This window comes from Ptychodera flava, unplaced genomic scaffold (genome assembly GCF_041260155.1).
Source record: "Ptychodera flava strain L36383 unplaced genomic scaffold, AS_Pfla_20210202 Scaffold_97__1_contigs__length_338755_pilon, whole genome shotgun sequence".
NCBI classification, from domain to species: Eukaryota; Metazoa; Hemichordata; class Enteropneusta; family Ptychoderidae; genus Ptychodera; species Ptychodera flava.
This window is the reverse complement of record NW_027248419.1, coordinates 38806-65090: the sequence shown is the minus strand read 5'-3', so window position 1 is coordinate 65090 and position 26285 is coordinate 38806. Positions and strand designations below refer to the sequence as shown.

General features: G+C 37.0%; 3 protein-coding genes across 3 annotated transcripts; all 3 read right to left on the bottom strand.

The window, feature by feature from the left end:
- Nucleotides 1-398: 398 nt before the first annotated feature.
- LOC139129181 (uncharacterized) lies at nucleotides 399-5177 on the bottom strand. Its single transcript, XM_070694822.1, has 6 exons — nucleotides 5093-5177; nucleotides 3118-3312; nucleotides 2637-2822; nucleotides 2278-2454; nucleotides 1584-1759; nucleotides 399-560 (listed from the first exon to the last, which is right to left on the bottom strand). Exons 1-6 carry the CDS (start codon nucleotides 5175-5177, stop codon nucleotides 399-401), a joined length of 981 nt encoding a protein of 326 aa, XP_070550923.1.
- Nucleotides 5178-7242: 2065 nt separating this feature from the next.
- On the bottom strand, nucleotides 7243-10105 carry LOC139129176 (uncharacterized). The gene is made up of 5 exons (XM_070694819.1): nucleotides 9905-10105; nucleotides 9127-9300; nucleotides 8784-8902; nucleotides 8250-8442; nucleotides 7243-7788 (listed from the first exon to the last, which is right to left on the bottom strand). Exons 1-5 carry the CDS (start codon nucleotides 10023-10025, stop codon nucleotides 7526-7528), a joined length of 870 nt encoding a protein of 289 aa, XP_070550920.1. The 5' UTR covers nucleotides 10026-10105; the 3' UTR covers nucleotides 7243-7525.
- Nucleotides 10106-12085: 1980 nt separating this feature from the next.
- On the bottom strand, nucleotides 12086-25203 carry LOC139129180 (C-type mannose receptor 2-like). Its single transcript, XM_070694821.1, has 19 exons — nucleotides 25182-25203; nucleotides 24719-24766; nucleotides 23662-23856; nucleotides 22696-22878; nucleotides 22264-22440; nucleotides 21865-22040; nucleotides 20802-20959; nucleotides 20130-20314; nucleotides 18452-18499; nucleotides 18007-18193; nucleotides 17307-17431; nucleotides 17102-17212; nucleotides 16641-16766; nucleotides 15882-16042; nucleotides 14708-14837; nucleotides 14007-14195; nucleotides 13417-13662; nucleotides 12631-12656; nucleotides 12086-12223 (listed from the first exon to the last, which is right to left on the bottom strand). The coding sequence occupies exons 1-19, from the start codon at nucleotides 25201-25203 to the stop codon at nucleotides 12086-12088; spliced, it is 2631 nt and encodes an 876-aa protein (XP_070550922.1).
- Between the last annotated feature and the right edge of the window lie 1082 nt (nucleotides 25204-26285).

Genomic DNA, 26285 nt, shown 5'->3' with positions numbered 1-26285 from the left:
TATGACCTTTGATATGACCTCCATAAAGTAAGCAAAAACCATGGCTTCATTTCAAGACCGAATATCACCATCAAAGGAAGAAGTTTGCTCAAGCTCAAAACAGGACATTCACTATTTTTTCCTTACTCACAAAAATGACTGTCGTATTCATCACGTAAAGAAGCATTTGTCTCTCTGTAGAATTAAGGTGGTCTACTACGAAACAAAGGGAAGCAGTCGCTTTACTACTGAAGCCATGATAGGAGGGACTTGTATTCAATGATGTCGATGTCAACATAAACAATAACACATCCATTTTGATTAATTACGTGCCTTTTGGTAAATAAACATCAACAAGAAAGAACAAACACAACTTGAAGACATGTAGCCAATTTCGTATAAATAATCAAACAATCAACTTACCCATCAAAGGAAAAATAATTGTACCCAGCAGTGAAGATATCGCTGTACGGTGCATATGACAGAGCATTTAGAGCAAACCAGTTTGTTCTACTATAACCAGCAGTATCGAAGACTAGGCTCATCATCTCATCACCGCTATCGAACAATGCTAATTTTATCTGCAGGGTAAAACATTATTTTTACTTCTTATTTACAATATATTGTTAAAGTGTATTTCCCAGAGCTGTAGATATTTGGAATATTTATTTTTGAGAATATTTCAAATTATTAACAATAATTATACTAATTTTTAGTTGTTTCCCCAAAAGTCCGCAAGGATATTTTGTTCCATGTTGATTTTTCACCATGGCATATAATATCTATTGTCTTTCACGTATGTATTAACAAAGAACACGATTGGAACTAATTTGGGGTAATTGGATCTTCGTATTTTTCAAATTTCTCAAAAGTGTTAGTTGCCTTCAGCTGAATGTTGAGATATTACAAATTACTCATAAAAATAAGTGTGTAACTTAAAGGAAGAGCAGATGAGATTATATTTGCGGATTAAATTGGCATTACTTTACCATCCAATTATCCCAAATTAGTTCCAATCGTGTTAAAGTTATTATGTATGGTTTATTTTGATGTTTGACTCCGTCTGTTGTTAATGTGTCAGTATCTTCTAAAATAAACTCGTATCATGATTTTAGATGACAATTCATGAATGAATGATATGTAACAAAGGTCGATGACCGCTGATAGCATTACACAATTTAACGTTGAGAAGTTTGAACTGAAAGGCTGTGGCACTAAAAGGGAACATTTCCATTTGTTGACGGAGGACCCCCTCAAAAATGAAACTTGGGAACATCTTACGATATACTATATGGTCGTCGTGAAGGGATTCAAATTGCATTTGTAACAAACTTTGGACAAACATGTGGATTGATTATAGTCTTAATGTTACGGTACATCAGTACGCATGCCATTAATTTGTTTTCACATGGTAGCAATAAAATTCGACAACAATATCTCGCGTGGTTCAGTTCAAGGTCCAACCGATCTTTTCGTTATTGTCTCATGATATTCTCTGATGTTTTTTTTTTGGTTTTTTTTCATTTATTTCCCTCATCACTCTTCTGGCATTTTGACGAGCCAATTCTTTTTAAAAGACAGGAAATGCGTGCTATATTTGGTACCTGTGTGACACTGCTTGTATCCAAACTATTTCCATCGGAACTCTTGTAATGATCTCCTGTATAGGAAATGTACGGTGCGGTCGTATCACCGTCGTTGTACGTACTTGATCCTATCCATAGATCGTAGACGTTTAAACCACCAAGACTTGATACTACTTTAAATACCACTTTCCATTCTGAAACAATGACATTTCAGACAAAAACAGTGTGTTTCAGATGTATCTCAATATCATAGGTCTATGACTTGCATTATTTCAATAACAAACGCCTTACATTTGTATGTGATAAATATCTTTCATGATCCATGCATTTCGTCGAAATGGTGTTTTTTGCAAAAAGACTTGTAGAAAATGTCTGCAGCATTAAGGAGCATCAAGCCGAAACACTGACACTTGGAGCACAAATTACTTACAATAATTGTACTTAGAAAAATGAAATGTGCAGCACGCAACCCCTTGCAGACTAAAGAGATAATTATATTTCTTTTGGAGCAACTTCAAAATCTTTATAAGTTGAAAAGGGATACTCGAAATATTGGGTACTTACCACATAACAGTCGATCAATTCTCTGTCTGTCAGTCTGTCTCTATCTGCCCCCCCCCTCTCTCTCTCTCTCTCTCTCTCTCTCTCTCTCTCTCTCTCTCTCTCTCTCTCTCTCTCTCTCTCGCTCTCTCTCCATAGGATATTTACTTACGATCGATTGGTTCGGCGTAATCTTGGCCACAAGAACCCGAATCACCGCATTGGACGCATTGGTTTGGATATGATATCCCACAATTACAACCACCGTCTCGACAACAAGCACAGTCGTAACGTGTAGTGTCAAATGAGCATTGACATCCAGTCTGTACAGCCGTCCATTCTCTGGCAACTACACATAAAGATTTTAAAATGATAATATGAGGTAAAGTACCATAATGTACTGAACTGAGAAGAAAGTTATTATTTATAGCATCTTGAAGGAGCTTACTGTACGCATTGTGTCAGGATACCAGAGGCGTTAAGTCACGAGTATTTGTACAAAATGGAGTCAATTTGATGAAACGCGTGTACCTTTACAAACGAAGGGACGTTCTGACGCGGTGCCGTCGTAGTCATCCCATGTACCACTTGTATACATCCCACCATGATTTCCAAGTCCGTTGTTGCCGCTAGGTTCACCGCCATTCCAATTTGTATAGGTCACCGACCTTCCATCTGTCCACTGCCAGTCTCCCTCTAGAGATACATCGTTAAAACCTGCCAGAGATGAAACACTGTTGATTTTTCTATGGTCACATGTTGAACACTTCTATACAGTCACATGTTGAAAGGTTCTATTTTCAGCCAAAGTTAAGGGTGGCAATTAAACACGTAGCTCCAAAAACGCGAAGAATATTTAATTGACAAAAGTAAACATTTAAACAGGTAAACGGGTGAATAATGACAGTCTTTTAGATATTGTCTCATTTGTGACAGTGAATTTCTCAGTGTGAAACGATCGTAAACATTAATCATCTATAGGTGAAGCAGTTGACTAAGAGGATATACTAACCGATGTGTATTGCGATACTGATCATGCCAAGGACGTGTGAATTCTCTCCACTGCTGAGAATGCTGACCAGATCACTACCGTCAGCCGCACTACGACACCACGCCACTGCGGCTTCCCATGTGTATTCATTTGAATTATGATAGTAACAGTAACTGCTGTATTCAGTCCAGTCCCTGGGACAGTTGGTGTGACAATCTGTACATTTTCATAAATTATTACGAAGAAAGTTTTAAATCTAATTTTCAATTATCTGAACTCAATCGTTCTTAAACAATTATCAGATCGATCCTACCTACATACACGTTTTAATCGTTACAATTTTTGGTTCTGTCTGCATCATAAGGATTTGGAAGAAAGTGACCCATATTATTCGTTTGTACACCATTGGTATAGGGATCTTTGATTTCAAATTAGGTGAGAAACTATCAGAGAAGTTGGAGTGCAGTTATCAAGGCTATTCTCCATGCCAGTGACTATTATTGTATATATCATGTATTGTACAGTGTATACACTTTACAATACATGATATATACAATAAATAGGTATAAGACGGCAATTCAAATCTCGGAACATTATCGAACATTTATACCAGAAGAGATCAGCAGTCAACCAATATAGGTGTATAGTGACAACAAGTTAGTGATTTTTTAGTGATCATGGACACTTTGCAACAGTCTTCCATCTTACCCAAGGCAATAAATAATAGTCACTTAACATATAAACATTATTTGTTAATCTTTTAAAACCGGTTCGTACTTAATCTAAACATAAAGCAACATATTCATATAACGATTGCAATTTCAAAGGAGAACAAACGACTGGAACACAACTCGCTCTTCTTTCCTTTCCTTCTCTGCCTGTGTTTTTAGAGCTGTTATTTTCTCTTTTATTTGTACTTTAAATCCTGGCTAAACTGGAAACCGTTTTATATATATATATATATATATATATATATATATATAATATAACGGTTATAGCTATGGAGGGTAATATCATATAAACACCATTCGGAACATGATTCATCTCTCTCTCTCTCTCTCTCTCTCTCTCTCTCTCTCTCTCTCTCTCTCATGTAAAAATCATATCACATAGGTATATACAAAATTTAATTGTGGCAAATAGTACACGTCCGAGACGGTTGTACTGCTTATAATAAAATAATCGATTGCATAGTGACGTAATGAAAGATTCAATAAACAAAAACATGCGAGTACGTCTTTGCTTAAAAACGGCACGGAAAATCAAAGAGCTTCATTAATTATTCACTGTTATCCCGATTGCTCTATTACGGACTATTTGAGGTAACAATAGTGAGTGTTAATTTTAGAATAAAGCGACATAGGAGAAGTGGATTGTTTGTACATGTACTTTACAATGTCGGTGACATCGCATAAAATATGACGTCGTACAAATTTTGTCCGTTCCATCGACATCTACAACAAGCACGCGAGATTATTCATACAAGTTTTTCTTCGATATTCCAAATGAGAATTAGAACGAAAACACTATGGGACACAAAAAGCAGTGACATAATGCACTTTCGGTCACGTTTTGTTCAATTGCGCATGAGATATATAATGTATGAAGCTTTGTAATCATGGCAAGAATAGCATTTTCCCTCATTAATCGTACGTAATTTTGTTTTTTGTGGGGGTTTCTTACTAACATTGTGAAATCAAACCGTTACTAGAATTTTACGTTTCATAATTATGACACGATTAGTACTAATTTAGGATAATTGGATCTCCATATTTTTCAAATTTCTCAAAACTGTTAGATGCCCTATAGCTTACTGTTTAAATATTACAAATTTCTCATAGAAACAATTGTACAACTTAAAAAGAAAAGCAGATGAGCTTACATTTGTAGATTAAACCGACATCACTTCACCATCCAATTATTCCAAATTAGTTCCAATCGTGTGAAATGGTAATTAATTCAATGACTTGTATAGTGTTTTTGTCGATAAACTTACCGATTTGCCTCGGTACCTGTAGCAAGACGACTAATGCCACCAAACCTAAAGTTGCAGAAAGATTAGTAAACATGCAGGCACCCATACAACCGAAGGTGTGGACCTTATACAGAGCAAGTACTGAATTCCGCTGAATATCATAGAATAATTTAGGTGCGGAATTACTTTGAACAGTTCAGCCCAATAACATCTTGCAGTTGATAATTATATAATGCCGACTTCAAAACGTTGTTATCAAGTAAACTGTCAAATACCTATCTATGGCGCATCCAAACATTCCTCTCTTACGCGTCAACTGCAGAAACCAACCCCTTAAAACGAATTAAAAATGACTGAGTACAAGTAACAGTGACATTTATCCATTGAAACGTAACACTGCTCACCTGTTGTAGATTTCAGTACCATCATTCCATCGAGTCCAAAGCATGTACTGCTGCAGGATGAATTGACAAGACGTCTCATTGAGGACAGTTTGAGGACCTCACACAAATATGTCACGTGACCGTATTGGTTGCACATGTTCTGTAACTATATTGATTTCTCGATCGACATTGTCCGCTGCACAGCAGTTCGAAAGGAATCTCTATAATTAGTTTAAGACACTTCAGAATGGGAAGATAAATTATCTTCCTACTTCAACTCAATCTTCAAGACAACACATCTTGATTTTTGAAATTTAGTTTTCCATCAAAACAAGAAAACAAGGTCATTCACTTACTGTGGAACTCCTAGACTTGCCAAATTTAACTGATTATTTGTAATCGTATCTCACTCGGATAAACCGAAACATTAATGTTGGTGTTAAATGTTTGAATTGAAAAGTATCGGCATGTTTTGTACAAACATCATTGTTTAACAACGTTCAACACCAATCTAGGTACCACAGTTAAGCCGAACACAATGAACACGCAGAAATAAGTAAGGCCAGTGCTTGTAAACTTACGCATAAACTTTATTTAGGCAGTTTTTGCATCGTATATAATACACGTAAATTCAAAACTTATGCTCAAATCAATTGAATAAAAATTAAAACTTATTTACACTTATTTTAAAATACAAAAATGTCACGCAGTCAAAGGTTCACTCGTACTTAAGGAGGAATGATTCACGTACACTATCGATTTAAACCTGACAAGGACGAATTAAAATGACAATGGTCGGCATAAAGACAGTGTATTTCATAAACGGCGATTCTTGTCTTCCGATACATTGCCTTTAAAAAGATCATGCTTGTCACATTTATGTTAAACATGCTCACTTCTGTTCAGTACTTGTATTCTTTGCCCGAAGAAAGCAAACAGAAACAATTTATCTTTGTATCTGCTTATTCAGTTCTAATATCGACAATACTGTCTCGTCTTTGGCTCGTCACTTAGGCAGGGGTATCCGTACTAAAATTCCGTCCAAATAACATTCCATATGTCTATGAGATAGTGTTCCCGAACATTGACAAGTGTATTTCCACTGAGCACGGTTATCTAAAAAATTGTAGAATAACCGTGCACTGAGTGTACATTTATTTATGACTGATATTTATTAGATACCCACACACCATACAAATCATATAAGCAATTCTCTTTTGCTCATGATGTGACTACAAAAAGGTATTTTTTGATGTATATGATAGTGGTGAAACGTTTGTTATCTATATTTAGGACAAATGTCATCTTCCCAACATTTCAATGAAAGAAGTTCTTAAATTGAACGGTGGCAAGATGATGAAAATGTCAAATTCTCAAAAGCACTACATAAGATGGATGACAAGCTATGTATATTTTTGAATATGGATAGATCTACAAAACTGTTAAAGTAGTGTGCGCCTCGAAAGTGAAAGACTGGAACATTTCAAACTTTCAACAACTCAAACTTTCCTCAAGAAATCCTTCAACCATTCCCTTTCAAAATAAAGCATAAAAAGTCAGGAGTCACCTGCAAATTTAAATACTAAAGAAACAAAGACCCAAAATTTACTTATATCTGAAATTAAAATGGCCGCCACCCCCTGTGTCAACTCCATGGAGAAAAACAAAATTTTCGAATTTCCAAAAACTAAGCCGTTGAAAAGTTTTCTTACACCAAAAGCTTTTAATTTAACGGCCAAAAGTGGTATATCAGAAAGTAATTGTAAAAGTTTGAGAGTCCGAAAATCTGTCCCAGAGACGCATTCTACCTTAATACATCAAGTGGGCTGAATGTGTTACATAATTGCTAAGTACAGTTGGTCAGAGAGGAATGTCTTTCTTGCATTCACTTGGTCTGACTCGAAGCTCTTCCAAATTCCTATTAAGCAAATCTGTCTAACAGCAATATAACTTAGAAACTGACCTACTAATTACTGAACAGCCTTGTGAGAGAGCTGCGAGCAACCCTTGTCACTTTGACTTGTTTTTATCCACGGCAAGTTTATTTACATATCGTACATGAACAGGCCAATCACAGTCCAGCATAGATATAGTCTGAATCGCTTACTACATCACTAGAATATGACTCTCTCGTTCCTTCATTGATTTCACACGTTTTTGCTCGGGTCGTCGCCTTATGATGAAAATTCACCGACTGACAGCTGAGAACTCCTGTGCAAATGTTGGTGCAATGTTGTAGAGTGATGGCCTCGGTGCTGAAAATGACGTGACTTTGTAAATACACGCCCTTTGCAATGCGATAGATGTTCAAGGCGTAGTTCTCACTCCGCAATTCTGTAAAGGAAACGAGAGAAACACAAACCAAAATTAAGTAGAAATCGGTAAAACCACACTCATTATAATAGTCAAGCTGAAATTATCAAATATGTACGAGAGGAAAAAACGCTATAGTGTTCGGAACTGTATAGTGAAGGATTTGTCATACTAAAATTAAACTGTTCCCTGTGAGTTTATATCTTTCCACCAATTTTGATGAAAGGATACCCTAATAAACAGTGCATGTGTCATTTTCTCTGAATCAATGTTTTTTTATAAATCCAACCCAACTTGTCCTATATTTAGAGTCATAATTCTGGGAAACATGCAGGTATAAACTATTCAGGTCTGTTTGATCTACATTTCAATGATGCAACTGTAATACAATTTAAGTGGATCGATATCGCTTGATCAGTAATAACAATATACCCTGTCAACTCAAGATTGTGAGTTAGATATTCAAAACTTTCATCTCTTACGTGCTGATACTGTCGTAAAATTGCCTGGTGGGTCTGAGGCGACACCCTCTCCGTAGCTGTTGTATCCAGTCATGTAAAACTCGTAGGTTGTACCCGGTGATAGTGAATCAAAAACCAACTCAAATGTATCGGGGGAACTTATTGTCACTGATTGCGTGGTTTCACTCTGTTTATTGCGAATCCAATAGTAAAACTGAAAGGAAAACGTTTGTGGATGTGACTATGAACTCAAAAACACATGATAGATACACTACCTATGAAGTTTGCGGAGCAGCAATTGAAACATACTGAATGTTGTAAACTAAAGTAAAATCAATGTACTTTATATTGCGACCACGCAATAAGGCTAACATTCGACATTTGTTTGATTAATTGATTAATAGTCAATATTTTCATTGAAGTCAAAATAATTCCATCTGTAATCAAGTTTTTCATCTTAACTGAATCATTAAAGTGATTAAAATTAACTTCGTAATGTCACAGATCGTCTACCGTTTAAAAATAAAAATTGCTCGCTAAAGGTTTTACACTTACCTTGTAACCAATCAAATCTGCATTCTGCGAATCCATTTGTAATGGAGTTGTCCACGTGATTACAGCACTGGTCGTACTTTGAATCGTAGTTTGTATGCTTCTAGGGGCATCACTTATATCTAAGAGAAAATCATGATTATTTCAATAAACAATTTTCTTACAAATATTCTGATTGCTGAACCAAAGCTTATCGTTCATAAAGTTCGCTAGAATAGGTCACATAAAACAAATCTATTTTAAACGAGTGTTTGCAAGGTTTCACCTCTTCTTCAGAAGACTCATGATAATCGATGACAGAGTGGCCAATATACCAAGCCAAGTAAAGGGCTGAATGAGAACTTACACAAGTCATCTTCACAAATGTAGTAAATAGCGCCATCACAGCTTGCGTCTTGGTATCCATTGTATCTGTCTAGTCTAGCACAATGTTCTGATCCACCAGAATTATCAGGTGCTCCAGCCAACCAATGATATGTTCCTGTTGGCTCCTTTCCGCCATTCTCCCACACCCAGGTACCTGTCAAATCAAACTTTGCTATGAAATTGGAGGAAATTTCTGCATACATTTCTATGTACAACGGTTCAGGTTACTCACGAAGGGCAAGACCATAAGAAGCACGGACACTTTGATATAAGCAATTTGTCTTGATGTGACTTTCACATAGAAGTAAGGGGCTCTTATATTTGCAATGATCATGCAAGGTTTATTACAGTACAAACAATGAGAAACTGGAAAGGGAACAACAACAACAACAACAACAACGACGACGACGACGACGACGACGACGATGACAACAACAACAATCTATCGTGCGCCATATGCCCGCAACTAATGCGATTGAAGACACAAAAAGACACATTTAGGCGGGGCATTCAAAAGTAAGTCAACAGTGATTGGAGGATAGTGAAATGATTCAGAAGCGCCCCTTTGGCTAAATGGATCTCGCCTTGGATTCGCACGGCAATGAAGAAACCATTGCACAAATATGTTGTTACTTGCTCTCCAACGTGAATTTATGATAATTTAATTGTTGAAATCTAAATAATATGATCAACTTTAATTTGTTATATGTATTAACAATCATAAACACCAAGCAGGACATAATTTGGGGCTTGCTCACCCTCTACACCAATGTCCGTCAAGCCAACCCAGTAGTCACGTGTGTAATACCGATATCGGATATACCCCAAGGTGTAATTCCATTCAGCTTCACTATCGATGGTTATCAGGTCACTGTCCATTGATTTGCATTGAGTCTGTGCTTGGGAATATGTCTTTTGATCGGAACTGAAATAATAGCAGCTGCCTCCATTGGATTCCCAGCCATCCACCATTGGAACATGACGGGTTGACAGTTGGTTGCGGTATTGCCGATGCTCCTACAAATCAGAATAGGAAAGTATCTCGTCAACATCTGTTTTCGGTTGACAGGCAATATTTTGACGAAACAACTTTGTCGTTTCGTGATGTTTTGGATCGGACGAATAACAAGGACAACATATAACGGTGAAAAGCCAATGATCCGAGCAATGCAACGCTCTACTGATCGCCTTAAGCTTGTGTTCCTTGGTAGCCCATGTTTTCTTACCTATGTCAGCCTTGCAGATAAATTGACGTGAACTTTCAACATTGACATCAATCCAATCGTCTGCGTCACGTGCGTACATCATCACTGCGTTCTCAAGCACGCCCCCATTGGGTTCACTGCTTCGCCAACGTGAGTATGAGTGTTGAGTACCATCAGCTTCAACCCAATTATCTTGAGTGATGAAAAGAAAGAGGAATCATCGTGATGAGCTGTACCGAGACGCAAACAAAGCCTCGACTCGGGTATCGAAACTACATTTGGATTTCCATCAGATTAACTCATGTACTATTTACATATTTTTACAAGAAATGAAGAGCGTCATTATCACCAGATAGATAACGACTCCTCTACTTAGATAATGTCTCATCTTCTTATCATTTCAGTCTAATGCATTCGATCAAACTCAAGCAGTAAAGACAAACATTTCTTCAATTTAAAAGAGCGAAGGCATACTGTACATTCAAAAACAAATAGAGATCTGTTATGACGTGGTTGGATATCAGGCTAGGCTTGTATGACATAGATGTGAAGTATTGTATCGTAGTACCTTCGTTGTCCAAATCATTGTAACCTATCAAAAAGCTATCAGTAGAGGAGACAGTCCATCGTAACATTATCCGCAAGAAGGCGTACTCCTCTTCGTTTTCAGTGCTTGTCAAATGACCTGTGAATAAATGACACAGTTATTGATTGCAGCTTTGTCCATGTCATGCACGTCAATGCTCCTCCAGACAGGTGAAAGTACTGCCACCAACATATCATAACACTGACGTCAAAAAGGTGCAAGTATTCGCTGAATGTTTCAAAGCTATAATCAATGGCTGCATATATTCCCAAGTTGGCAAATTAGCTTGAAAAGGAGTGGTAATACTCCGAAACTACTACACTGGAAGTATCGATGAAATGCTGTAGGCCAATCCTAGGTGAACGGGCTAATGCAAAATCTCAGAACGACCACTTTCATGTCTTCAGCAAAGGAGACAAAATGATATCCGTAATAAAGCATTTTCAATGAGTCAGTTTTCACAGCCAGTCTTCTTCGAAACCATGATGATGTCATTTTTGCAAAAAGTCAATATCTTACCTCCTTGACTTTGGCACCACGTTTCAGCGTCATACCAGTTCTTTGTGCTTGTACTCGGATAATAACACATAGAGTTATACTCTACCCAATTGTCATTACAACTTCCTGGCTCTGTGAGGCAATCACAAAAACTCTAGATCAATACATTCGAAATTAAAATATTCGGTCCATGCAAGTAAAAACGAAATTACATCGTGATCAACGAAAGAAAGCTGGATTTCTTCTTCACCGCTTCCCCATCATAAAAAGCAATCAGGAAGTTTCCCCGAATTACTTGCGCCGCTTGTACTGATAAGGTCATAAATGAAAACCACACGCACAGTCTGAACTGACGGGACGCGAGTTGTTGTTTTCACTCAAAAGGGACTTTGCCAGGAAGTGTGAGTGAGTGTACGTATGTTCCAACACTTTTCTGTTTACATCATAACACATTTTCAGTTTACATCATAATTTTAGAAAGTATGACTGTTCCGACGTTACGTTTTTCCTCGATGACTGTCATTTGAGATCTCTGCAAGGCTCCATTTAGTCTACAATAATATTTTGTATTTGTTCTGATATGGAATTTACAACCCTTTTCAGATTAGAGCGCGAAGCCACTGCAGTGAACTGCAATAAAACTGCTTACACTAATTAGTTTCAGCTGTAGCCGTGGCCACTTTGGTGTTGAACAAGGCTACTTGATAAGACCAAAAAGTCGCTTGTACAAAGGCAAAATTAGCTCTGTCTGAGGCTCGAGTTGTAAATGAGAGTTTACGATTGGCACCCTGTGTTCAAGATTAAGATACAATGTAACATTACCATGCACTGGTCCATGTACAAATCTTTTTTATTTCAACTTCCCCAGACAAACTGTCTGCATGGGACATACAATGTTGTCGACTTTGCCAGCTGGCTACAGCTGAAACTAATTAGTGTAAGCAGTTTTATTGCAGTTCACTGCAGTGGCTTCGCGCTCTAATTCTGAAAAGGGTTGTATTGCAGACTGTAGTCAAAGGATCATCCAATATATTCACTCTAGAAGATATATAATTTCTTGTCAACTCGACAAGGTCAATCACCAAAACAGTAATATTAGAAGTGCATGGGGTCATGAAACAACTGACAAGTCATCTTACAGCACTGGAAAATAAAGCCAGGGCGGAAATTAATCAAATCGGCCAATTATACTCACCCTTGAATAAGTTGACGCTTCATCAACTGAAACAAAGTATATGAGGTGAAATAAGAGTAACATTTTGGGCAAATGATAAAGGCTGACTAATTGTGTAACATTTTCTGACGGTAAAGATTCTGTTTTTTTTATGTATGTTATGTAGATTGTGAATTTTGAATTCAAGTCGGTGGTCCTAAGAGGGAATTTCATTGCGTAAAAATCTTATGTACAGATATTAGATTTATTAGCACTCATCAAAAATTCGCAGTTGTTGCTAAATTGAAGCCATGATTTAATTTCATATTCTCATGACGTCGTTTCTATTTCTCCGGTCGATCCTTGAAAGCGAATGTTCTTTTTGAAAGCCAACTGGCGAAATTTCCGCCTTGATATGCAGATGGTGAGACATCAGTGGATGGACGGATTGTAGTATAGATAATTTGATGAATAGAGACATACCTACTTTCAGACCTACCTACCTACCTACCTACCTACCTACCTACCTACCGACCAACCGACCTACCGACCTACACCTATACACATACACACATACAGACAGGCATACATACATACATACATACATACATACATACATACATACATACATACATACATACATACATACATACATACATACACGCACGCACGCACGCACACATACATACATACATACATACATACATACATACATACATACATACATACATACATACGTACGTACGTACACAGAATGAGAATCTTTTGGATTTTTTTTACAATTGTACTTGACACTTAAGTAATGAAATTCAATATAGATTGACTCACATATCCTTAGATAAAGATGTTTGGATGCGCTGCTGGTAACGCCACCGGCCATAACATTATTATAATCACTCAAACTACAGTAACCAGTTGACTCGTCATATTCACATGAAATACAGGTGAAACTTGTACTTGATAAACATTCATCTGCGCAATCTGAGGCACTTGACGTTGCGACCACCTCGTTGTCATGGCCATTGATGTAGTTAAACGGTATGAGGTGAAAATCTGAGCGTGACGTAAGCACAGCTGTAATAGACACAAAATGGTTACATCATGATGTCGAAAAAAATCATTTGCAAGTAGGTGCAAATAATCATGGTGTAACTGACAAGTGATGCTTTTTCAAGTGTTTATTTCCGACTTCGGAAACATGAAATTTAGTTACGTATACATTGCAAAATATTATTAAGCCAAGCTATCCTTGAGAATGGTATATAGTCGTGTAATCAAGATTAGTTTAAACGTACATATCATACAATTAGTTCATCTATTGTGGTATCACAATGTAAAACGCCTAGTTGAGCAACAGTGTGTTGGACAAAAGTTTTAAAAATTGTCATTCATGGGTTATGTTTGTATGAAATAATTACCAGACATGTCTCCCCTGCAGTAAAGCGCCCCCAATGTAAAGTATCCTTGTTCACTACTATCACCGGTATCACCGAACGCCAGCTTGGTGACAGGCAAGTAGTCTTTATCAGTAATCGTTCCTTCATCATAGCGCCAATTAGCGTCGTTGTTATCACAGCTACAAGTCGCTTTGCCTCCATCACAGTTGCCTGATAAAGTTGGAAGGAAAAATAAGATGAAATTAACCAGGTCAAACAGCTATTTCTACCTACAAGCCTTCGTCCGTTTCTCAGTGTAGAGTTGCTATGATATCACACTAAGATGCCCATGATCTTAAAAAAATTATGTTGTCTTAAAAGTGCCGCAATTCATGGCTTATACTAAAAAAAATACATTGTTGCCGTAGGAGTCTATGTCATTTTTTTCTTGTTCAATACGTGTATCTTGGATTATTCCAAATTACACTCATTTGTCATGCTGTCACTGTAATATGTGATTAAATCATCGCCTTCCACGAGATGTGATGCTAAATATAAGGAGAATGCAAGTAAACTAACAGGGCTTTTATCGCGTAAACGCGTAATTCTTATTCTTTTCCGCAGAGCAAGCTCACAGAACTTTTTAGATTCACTGGACGCGTATGACACCTTTGTTTGAACATTTCTCTAAAACGATTTCTTAGTTCCAATCAATAATTGACCAATCTCTTGGCTATGCTTACCGTTTAGCCCACATTCACATTGAGCCTGTCCGTTGGTGCCACCAGCCCAGTTGGTCATCTGGGTACCATCACGATTATACCATGCAGCATAGTTTGAACTACTGTATATGATAGAGCCTAAACACTCATACTGTTAGATAGAGAAGACAAATCAGTTGTGGTGAAGCCGATGACAGGCCGTCTACGATTCAAACCTTTTGACAGTTAACATTTGTATTTCTTCGCCATTTTCTGTGTTAGATATGTCAGTTTCTTAATCAAGCAACTACCTATCTTTCAAATGAAGAAGGTTCTCAAATTTACATTAACATTGCGCTCACGAGCACACTGAAGATCAGGAAAACAGTGATCATCCATCATATTTTCGATGGGAATCAAATTCCCGTATTTCATAGATATTTGAGACACCCTGAACTCGATCATTTTCTTTACGGATTTCAAACAACGTTCTTCTCAAGCAGTCAAACCAGCAAAGAATTTTAAGATTCTGACTGTGCGAAAACTTGTCTGTGATTCGAATAATTTCGGAATTGAACGGTCTGATCGTCTCTTTACATTAATTTGATTTTCTTAACCTTTTTATTTTGAAGCATATGCTCATCTGTACGCAGAATAACTCCAACATGTTATAATTCAAATTGTTTACAAATATTTCGGAAAGCATGAGCGTGATCAATCTAAGTAAGCTCAGATGTAGAGATGGCGATATTTGCATCTTTGCCTGTTCTTTTCTCGTTAGCAGATAATCGCCTTACCGTATCTGACTAACTGCTGTAAAAGTCACGCTCAAAACACGCGCTTTGCAAGAGCAACCTGGTAACGTTTTTCAATACAATGCTGCAATCCATAACAAGTGACAATTGTAAATCTCTGTCCGATTTTTACGACGACATTTTCATCTCATTAGCTTTTTCCTTTTAAATTAATATGTATCTGTGTTTAATTCATCGAGACTCACGCTGTTGTGAACTATCTCCATGCAAACCAGTATCCAATGTTATGGTTACGTATCCGAAATGTGTCTTACATATCAGACACAGAGGAACAACACGATGTCGGGGTGCTCAGTAGTGGGAAAACTTTTATAATGGTTTTCCAATACGAGACAAAATAAGTGAGATAGTGAAAACAAATACCATCAAACGTGTGTAGTTGTAGTGCAGTGTATATTTACCTTCAGATACTGTGAACAGCTCTCTGATAAATCGAGAAGGGCCTTCACTTGATCCATTGTCACACCGTGGTCATAGACAACGTCAACTGCATAGCTCAAAGGATTTTCATATCCATTAACGTGGCCACGTGCTTCTTGGCCATGGTGGAGAACAGTTATACCTGGGAGGAAATGTAAATGATCAGAATATCTTTGCTAATGAACTCTGGAATGACTACGTTGTATTGAAGTGAGCTGCAACCTATCATGATTACTCGAAAATTGCCGAGCAAAGACAGGAGCTTTAATTTTGACGTGATACATCAAGATAGTATGCGCCTCGAAAGTGAAAGACTTATACTTTTGCTCAAACTTTCCTCAATGAAATTTTCAACCTCTCTCTCACCAAATCAAGATTAAAAACCAGAGATCATCGTGTAAAGTTTGGTACTAGAGAAACAGATTATCTAAAATAATTACCCATATTTTTAAAATGACCGCCATCCCTGTATTCACTCTATATGCAGAACAATAAAAAGTTTCGAAAATCTAACGCATCTACTACTTGTAGATCAGGTAGGAGAATTAAAAAAGTGTTTGATTCAGAATATCTGTCCTCGAGGGAGCATTCTACCTTAGGTGCCCATCGGACCAATATTTCTTAATATCATCCTTTTACCGACTTCAACGGAAAAAGCCTGAAGCTCTACTCCATATAGGAATGACAGGAAGCATCGGATAGATATTTGAAATGCTAGAGTTTATTGGCAGTTTCCTTACCAACGCTTTCACTGGTCATGTCACAGTAGACACGGAACGGATCAACGCCATTGTAAGGTCCATCTGGATCGATGGTATACTGACCACTTGATGTGTAACCATTACGTTTCCACTCAGCACATGACGCTTAAAGACAAAATGTCCATAGCAAATCAAATAATTGTAACCATGGAGCTAATATCCTGGGAAACACGCATGGAAGGATAGAAATAACGCCGACGGCTACTCACCTGATCGTTACTAAAACGATATTTCGGGTATTCGACTTCAAACCATTGCTCTCATTAGCAAATTGTGACGGTAATGTTAAAATCCTTTTAAACTCTGATTCATCAGAAACTATTTGTGGCTCGTTGTGACAAGCATGTTTAATTCTTTTCGATTGACGAGGGTGCATTTTCGTGTTCGAGAGAGAAAGTACGAATATGATAATGTAGTTTAGAAATTTAATTTGTACTTACCGACATTCAATGGATATTTACAGATATACCTGTACGAGTTACCACATCCCGCATCATTCCACGTTGCAGCACTATTCCATGTTAGTACTGAACAATCTTCCATGCCATTCCCTGAGATTAAAATATGTATGGATGATTTTAGAGTGCAATTATTTTGTCAAATACCGATTCTCCCTTGCACATTTCTGTTCATAATTATACCTACCGTTACTAGGTTCTCCAGAAGCCCACTTGGAATAGTCATAGACAGTGCCATCAATCCATTTCCAGTCACCTTCGTCATCTAAATCATGTAGTCCAATCCAGTAGGATTCAGCGTCGTAAGTCCATCTGTACAGTTTGATCGATAAATCATAGAAATTAAGTACCGGCTGAGGAAAGTACCTTCTTCTTAATATGGCAAAAGGGGTTAGAGCAATAACTTAATTTTGCGAACAGACAGGCAAATTTTAAGTAAACATGAGCTACAGGCACTGAAAGCTAGCAGATAAAGAGATTGTACAAATTTAAATGTCAATGGCATTTGTAATTAAGGCATTAGGGCTTGCAAAATCTATCACCATGCAAACGCTGAAGAAGTTATTGTAAGAAGTATGGACATATATGTATGTATGTATGTATGTATGTATGTATGTATGTATGTGTCTTTCGGTGCACGATTGAAAATGTTGTTTCTTTTATGATGCCAGTATTAGTGTGATGCATCTATGCTTCTGTAAACACGTTTCTGTCTATGACACTCTTGACGTTTAAAATGGTCGCATTTTAAGAAAATTGTTCATCGAATTATTTATGTAATGTGTAAAAATTTTCTCTATGGTCAAATGTTTAAATGAACCATCATATTTTGATAAATATACATCACTGCAAAAGCTCGGTACCAGTCAGGAATGTAGATATCTTACCTTGACATTGCAAGTGCGTGCATAGCTTCATCGTAACTATGGATACTAATAAGATCGACATTGCCCCCAAGGTCACGACAGGCATCAACAGCTTCAAACCAGGTTTTTGTATCTTCAAATGCTTTATAACACCCGTTGCCATTGTGTGTCCATCCAGAGTCACATAGCTCGTCATCAGATGTGTCAACTGTCACACAATGATATCAACAATAGCAAAATGAGAGGAGACTCTCCGATCAGCTGTGGTAGGACATATCAATTTTCATATTGTTTCATTTGATGATTGATTGACAAGAAATGAAACGTATGTTAAAATTTGGACATACTCATCATTACATTAATCACGTATAGTCGATGATAATCGGTTGGTGTGCAGATTTTTTTGCGACAAACATTCATTCCTGTGAAATTTATCTTCATATTTTAGGAGAAGACGATGACATACCTGACTCTTTATAGAAAATTGCCATGACCGGTGCTGTTGCCACATTTCCTGTAATGTACAAGTAAAGAATAATATTTGCGTTCGTGTGGTAATCGTATCATAGATACAACATTTCATGTAAGGTTTCATGCTGTTGGCAATATAAACAACATATAAAATGTTAGTATGAACTTTCACCCCAATACTTTGCATAATTGACGTCTGAGAATTAGAACTGAGCCTTCGAAAGATGCTACCTTTACTGCACTTTGCGATCGCATGTGACGATGTTATACGCGTAAACCTACAGAGTCGACTGCTAGTACTTATCCTATAGTCCGTGAACCCTTACACATGATATTTATCATCTCTAGGTGAATTATTGAAACCATACGACGATAAGAACAATGTATTTTCCCCACAATATTTACTACATTAATCAAGCCAGACAACTACAGACGCATATATCAACCCCCCCCCAAAAAAATAATATCAAGGTTGTTGTTTTTCTGACATGGAAAGAAATTATATGTACAACGTACCCTCGACGGAAGCCTATTGGCACTTTGATAAAGTTTGTCTGAGCTTTTCTTTTGTTGTTACATTTTATTTGACTTCCAAAGATATCTCAAACCCGTGAGGAACGTGCATGTATTATTAGTTGATGTCTCCAAGTTTACAATTCAACTATATAATGCTTTTATCTTACCTCATATAATGTACTGTTTGGAAATCTGGGGAAACACTTTTTCCAGCTATTTAGAGCCAATTTTTCGCCTTCAGAAACGGATTGTTCGGTCAATTACCTTTTCTCATTTCATTGCTCATTCCGAACCTCTGTTTTACAAACTGAATATTTTAGATATCTACAAACTGAGTAATTATTGTACTTGTATGTTTGTTTATGATTTGAAACATAACAATCTTCCTCATACAGTTGAACACTATTTTGAGATTCCAAAGCACTCGTATCCAACACGATTAACACAAGTTGAAAATTTTCGTATTCCAGGCTCAATTTGACAATTTCACAACTTAACATTAGGTATGCAGCTGTGAAACACTGGAATTCGCTGCCTGACTATCTCAAACAATTGTCAAGTAGACAAGTTTTCAAGTCTGCATTGAAACATCACTTACTGAATTTACATTAAATCTGTGTTTGTTTCTATCCTCCATCACACTTAAGCTTGTACCGAATAGTTATTAGTATACTCACGGCCATGAACTCGACTAGTCCTTTTAGACTATTTTCATGGCCCCCACAGAGTTTACAATATTGCAATGTTCTTTTCTTTTCTTTGACTTTGTACAATTTCAGTAATACACAGTTTTCTGATAATTTTCATTATTGTACATACTGTGAAGCATCTGGTGAAATAAAGCATTCAATTCAATTCAATTCATTCAACACTATTGTAAAAAGCGATAGCCCCGGGCGACTGCAACCTTCATAAATTATTTCCTTACTGCGCAAAATGCATCAAAGGCATATATTGCTAAATTAGCAAGTCGATTAAGTAAACGAGAAACGGGTATCTTATGTGAAGCGGACTAATTGACTGTATATATGTAACGTGTATTGTTATTGCCATCAAACGAATCGAGATCGTAACAAGAACAGCAACAACGACAACGAAAATAACAACAACATAAGCATTAGTACTATAATGATGAATGTTATGATAATGGTAATCACCAGAAGCGAATGCTTGGCGTGTGGTTGCTGTGCTGTACAGAAATGCTGGTCTAGTCACGGCATTATCCCAATCACATCCACCTCCATGAGGCGGATCTGAAACAACGATCCATCCGGCATCTCCATTACAACCGCTGTAGTAACTGGAGAGGAAAAAATGCCTAAGGATGTTTCCGTTGTCGTGACTGAAAAGCAAACAAAAATTCAGGTCAAATAATGTACATTTAGTCGGACATAGTTGATTAAAAGTTTGAAAATGTAATATTTACAGGAATCTCAGAATGGGCACACTACTTTTGCGGTTAAGTATTTTCAACCACAAACAGAGCGATAATTGTCAACAACAGAAGAACACATTTTATAATAAACTTGGTGAAAGAATACATATACAAGTCACCAATTAAAGGGTAGACGTTACCCCGTGTGACCACAAAGTACCATATCACTGTAGTGTGTTTGGATGAGAAGATTCAAAGATCGTAGTCTTCGGTTTGTCATCGCAAGGCAAAAACCCTGTTTCAAATTTCTTCTTGATGTGTGGTAATTTGTCCACGCAACAGCTGCAATTGTAAAAGTTGAAATCTTATCGATCAATTTCTATCAACTCTCATAGATCGGAGAATGTGATTTTGATGACATTTGTTGGTGGGAATCGTGACAATCGACACTTACCCAGACATTGAAAAGTAGTTATACCCTGCCGTGTAGATATCAGTATATGGTGCATACGTCAGATAGGAAGATGAAAACCAGCTTGTTCTACTCGTACCGGAGACGTCAAAGACCACGCCAACCATTTCAACTCCACCATCGAAGAATGCTAATTTAACCTGCAGTGATGGAGATAGTTATAATGATGTTTTTAAATCATCTTTTAGACTATTTTATTATGCGTGAAAAGTATGACATAAATGTTCACTGCCTATACACTGCTTAAGTCAGAACATCTGCACAAAAATAAGTTATGAAAGAAATGTATTTCTTCACTTTAGAATAAGAAGTGTATTGCAGTCCACATAATATGCCTCATATTAATATATACTCCATATAGAGGACTGGTACCTTTGTTCATTGTAAACTGTAGCGTATTATCCTGTTTAATTACTTGGGTTGAGTACGGTGAAATTGTGGCTGCCCTCCAACCAAAGATATGTTGTGTAGAATTTGACTCTGACGAACAATTGGGAAAATATTAAAAACATAATCCATCCCCATAGTAAGTTAAATTCCCTTTACAGGATTATGTATCCAATTTGCTATGACTGCCTTGCTCAATGTCAAAACTCCAGATATGAGTGTGAATGTGGTACCCTAGCCACCGATTTACGATATTTTCCAACAATTATTTGAAATTGTAATGGAATTTTCAAAAGTCTATACAAGTTTGTAACGTCTAAGAGTGTCATGTCCCTACACAAACTTTCCGTAGAAAGGGGTGTCCTTTCTTTCCTAATGTTTTCATGTGATGAAAAAAGTGAAAAGAAGGATTCATCTACAAGAAGTGTTTTGTCATTGATTGGTAACAACTGAATGAAGTAATGTTTAGGGTTTATGTGCATATCATTGCGTCATTCAGTATCCATGGGAATATCTGGCATTTGGACTAAACCTGAGGAAAGGACAAACTACTGAGAGAATTTTGCACCACACAACACACCTTATATGAAACAAAAACACAATGTTCTTGGAACCTGAGAAGAACTGAGGTGACTATAAATCAAAGTGTTCACTGTACCTGTCCGATACTGCTTGTATCCCAGCTATTTGCTTCAGAACTTTTATAATGATCTGATGTATATGAGATATACGGTGCGTACGTATCACCGTCATTGTACGTACTCGATCCTGTCCATAAATTGTAGACGTTCAAACTACCAAGACTTGATACTGCTTTAAATACCACTTTCCATTCTGCAAAATTATGATAAACATCCATCATCATTATCATCATCATCATCATCATCATCATCATCATCATCATCATGGACAATTACACCTAAACCACCATCATTATCATAGTAGTAGTTTGTAGTCTATGGTAATTGATGGTTAGGCATGTAGTGAGGCAAGCAAACCACCAATTCAGCCCTCAAATTACCATAGAAATGTTGGCGCTCAAGATAGGTATACTTACGATCAAATGGCCCTGAGTAATCTTGACCACAAGCATTGGCGTCACCGCATTCGACACATTGGTGTGGGTATGATATACCACAATTACAACCACCGTCACGACAACATGCACAGTCGTAACGGGTAGTGTCAAAATAGCATTGACATCCAGTCTGTACGGACGTCCATTCCTTGGCGACTACACCAAACAAAAAGAGAGAAACAACAAACAAACAAAATAGCATTACAATGAAGAATAAAATATATAGTAGATGAATCATTTCCGGGTCGTAAAAATGAAAACAAAATCGTTTCATGGATTTAATATTCACATGGACTACGAAATAACATTGTTTTGTTGCAGTCGTTGTTAGTGCAAGAGGTTTTCGTTTAAATCAGCTCAATTAGTTGTAGTCGTCTTACAGTTAACTGTACACACTGCAATGAAACATACCTTTACAGACGAATGGCCTGGAACCGGAGCAAGCGTAATCGTCCCATGTCCCAGATGTATACATGCCAGCACAGTTTCCTAGCCCACTATTACCACTTGGTTCATTGCCATTCCAATTGGTGTAGGTCACAGACCTGCCATCGCTCCACTGCCAGTCACCCTCAAGCGAGAGGTCATTGAATCCTGCAAGAAACACAATCAGCGTATTGACATGTAAATGTTCAATTTAGTCCAAGACGAGCGAATGATGAGCAAACTTTTAAGAAAACAAAAACTTCAAACTGAACATTTAAAATCACATAAATTCCTTTATCATCTTACGTGTCAGTCATGGAAATTTTTGACATTATGACCTCATGATTATAATCATAACGATCTGGACTTGTCGCAAATGAAATATTTAATTTAACCTATACACAATTTTCGTCTCGTATGCAATCAACAACACAGCTGTTGCATTAAGTTGTTCGGCCAACCTATACGTGTCTAGCCAACGAAATATCACATAGTACCCCTCAACTTTTGTAAAAGATAAGAAAGATTCTAATTGACAGAACCATTGTTTAAACTTTGAACAATTACAAAAACGTTTTATTTATACTGGTTGTTTCAGATACTTGGAATCAAGCTATATAAAAGATGAGTACAAGGCGTTCAATCAATCAAGCTTTACCGTTGTGTTGCAAATAGACCGTTTTGACCATGAAATATTTACCAGATATGGTAATTATTTTTGAGTCGAAATTTCAAATACATTAACTTAATATATTTACGAGACATTATTTTGGAGTGGTAAATTTCAAAACCATAAAGATATACTTTCTTATTATACTGGTGTTACGCAATGCACTGTAAAGTAGATGTTCTGAGAGCAACTATTTAAAGGTTAAAATATATGCAAAATGCTCGACAACATTTCTTGACATGATTATGAACCCATAGGATTAATTGAGATTATGGACTAACCTATGTGGATGCTTGAACTAATCATGTTGTCCACGTGTGTATTTTCTCCGCTACTGAGAATACTAACGAGATCACCACCATTCACCGCGTTACGGCACCAAGTACGAGCGTCTTCCCATGTGTAAGATCCGGTATTCAAGTAGTAGCAGTAGTTATCATACTCGCTCCAGTCTTTTTTGCAACTTGTGTGAGCATCTTCGCACAAATTAATAATATTACATATAGTCGATGTGATGTCAGTGTGATTAACAAGTAGTCACTTAATACAGTAAGATTTGCAATTTGTGTGTCGATAGTCGACACGTAAGGATTACTAAATGTCAACTTACATCATTTGTGTATTTAACTATTGTAACAGAAATAACAAACATTAGAACGGAAATGCAGAGCGGTAGAAATAACTTTAAAAAACTCACTGTAAAGCTAACATGTAAAATGGCGATGTTTTGGTAGGAAACTTTTCAATAGTTTGCATAATTTATGACGTGCTATTGATTTGACATTGCCTTTTGTCTCCAGCACAAGAAACAAAAGGTTCCTCTAAGTTCGAACCCTATGATCGATATGTGGCTGGAAAAATCAATAATTTTGTTCGTCGACTCTGCTGGAATCTCTCTGAGCATGTCCTGTATTTTATACAAGAATTTCAAACAACGGAGAAAATTCTTCTACAAATGATTTGTTGAAGAAAATATTCTGGTAAAAAATGCTAGATATCACCTATGAAGTGCGTATTCCATCTAAAATGTCGACAAATTTAAAGTAAATCGTTTGAATTTAAACTGAAAACTTGTAGTCCCGATCGAGTTTCTTAAGTATCAAGCCAAGATAGTATTTAAACTCTAAAGTCATTTGATAAATTCAAATCTAACGCAGAATATAGCTGATAATTGTCTTCCAGTTCTCTTCTCAAGTAAAGTTTCTTATCAACACATGCTGCTAATAATTACATGGAATGTATAATACTCTGCAATAATCGTCCATCTGACTTGCATTCAAGTCACTTCGCGATCGATTGGGGATTGAAACTCAGAACGTCCCTACCATGAACACTTACCAACTTGACATCTCACGAGAAGCAGTATGACATTGACTCCGATGAACCCTGTGTTGATATGAACAAATGGATAAACATTACATTACAACAGACTGCTGCTACATCAGATACGTTTTTTAAGTGTAAACAAGACTGACTTAAACAGACACATACCACAAACCGGACACCGATTTACTTTCTGTGGTTCAAGCAGGGAACACCTTTAGCTACCAAAAAGCAAACATATCTGCTCTGTCTAAAGGATATGAGGTTGTGAGTCAAAAGATTGTCGTCAAGAATAAAGGTAACATGATTAGCAATTCAAGTTTGCATTGCATACATTCTAAACTTTTCAAATTTGATCTACAGTGCATTCGGTAAACTCAGAACAAATTATCCTCGGCGGGTTTGAGTTAAACTCGCGTAATTGTAACGCTGCGTAAATTTGTTGAGCTAAAGTTTGAAATGTTATGTACGAACTCACCAATATTTGTCCGTATGTCCATATTGGAGTCGGCTAAACAGCGACGATAGGAAAAAACTACTTTGGTTTCGCTAATCCTATCTGTCTTCTTGGTGTGGTAGTCATGTGACTGATTACGTCGCAATGTATTATTGTACTGTAATCAATGCAGCGGTCCACGTCCCTCCATGATCCGAATCTGTGTTTGTTAGACTACACTGCGATACACAATGAAACCGTAACACTGATCAAGGAATTCCTAAAATTTTGAAATGGATCAAATCTGTGGCAAGGCGAAAGGTCTTATTGAAACCGTGTTCTAAGTTTAATATATCGTCCATCATATTGATAAAGGCAAGTTTGCTGTTTCGTATCGGTCGGTTTGAATTGTTTCACTGAAAATTGCGAGCATTTAATAAATGGATATAATAAATGGAAAGATTATAGTGCTTTCTGCTAAATTCTTTACAAGTAAGCGAGAAATAATCGACGAGTGCTCGACCAACACATCACTTTGCGTTGACCTACCACTACGAAACAGCATGGATTTCTACCCCCGACGTGTATCATTGATTTCTGTGTGAAGTCGGACATCTGTATGGGGAATAACTTGCTATATCATCTCGGTTTGGAGGACAACCTGAAAGTATGAGAACACGTGGTGTCGGTAGATATTTCTTAAATGTTCTCGTACACCATTTCCTCTTGGTAATCATAAAGTGACTTCACTTGAAGGGGAAGATCTCCAGGAGGGAAATACTTGACTATCAGTTATGAGGGAAACTTGGCGGATGCTAAGGATTTCTCCTTACGTGTCGTTTTGAACAAGTATAGATACATTTCCAATGCAGACTATTTTACACACCTGGCAATTTTAATTAATATTGCTAATTTCATCAGAATCTGGGTATGGCAAAACCAACACATTCTTCAACGTGTTATCAACTACATATTTCATTCAAATTATAGTATTACATGTATATGCTGGCGGTGGTTGTTGTTGTGGTACTGGAAAATTACAAAGTCCGGTAACCTGTGTCAGTTTACACACTGTGAGTCGCGAAATTATAGTCTCATTAAAGTTTCCGTGCTCGTGTATTGTGTATCTCTCTTTGGCTGAATTGG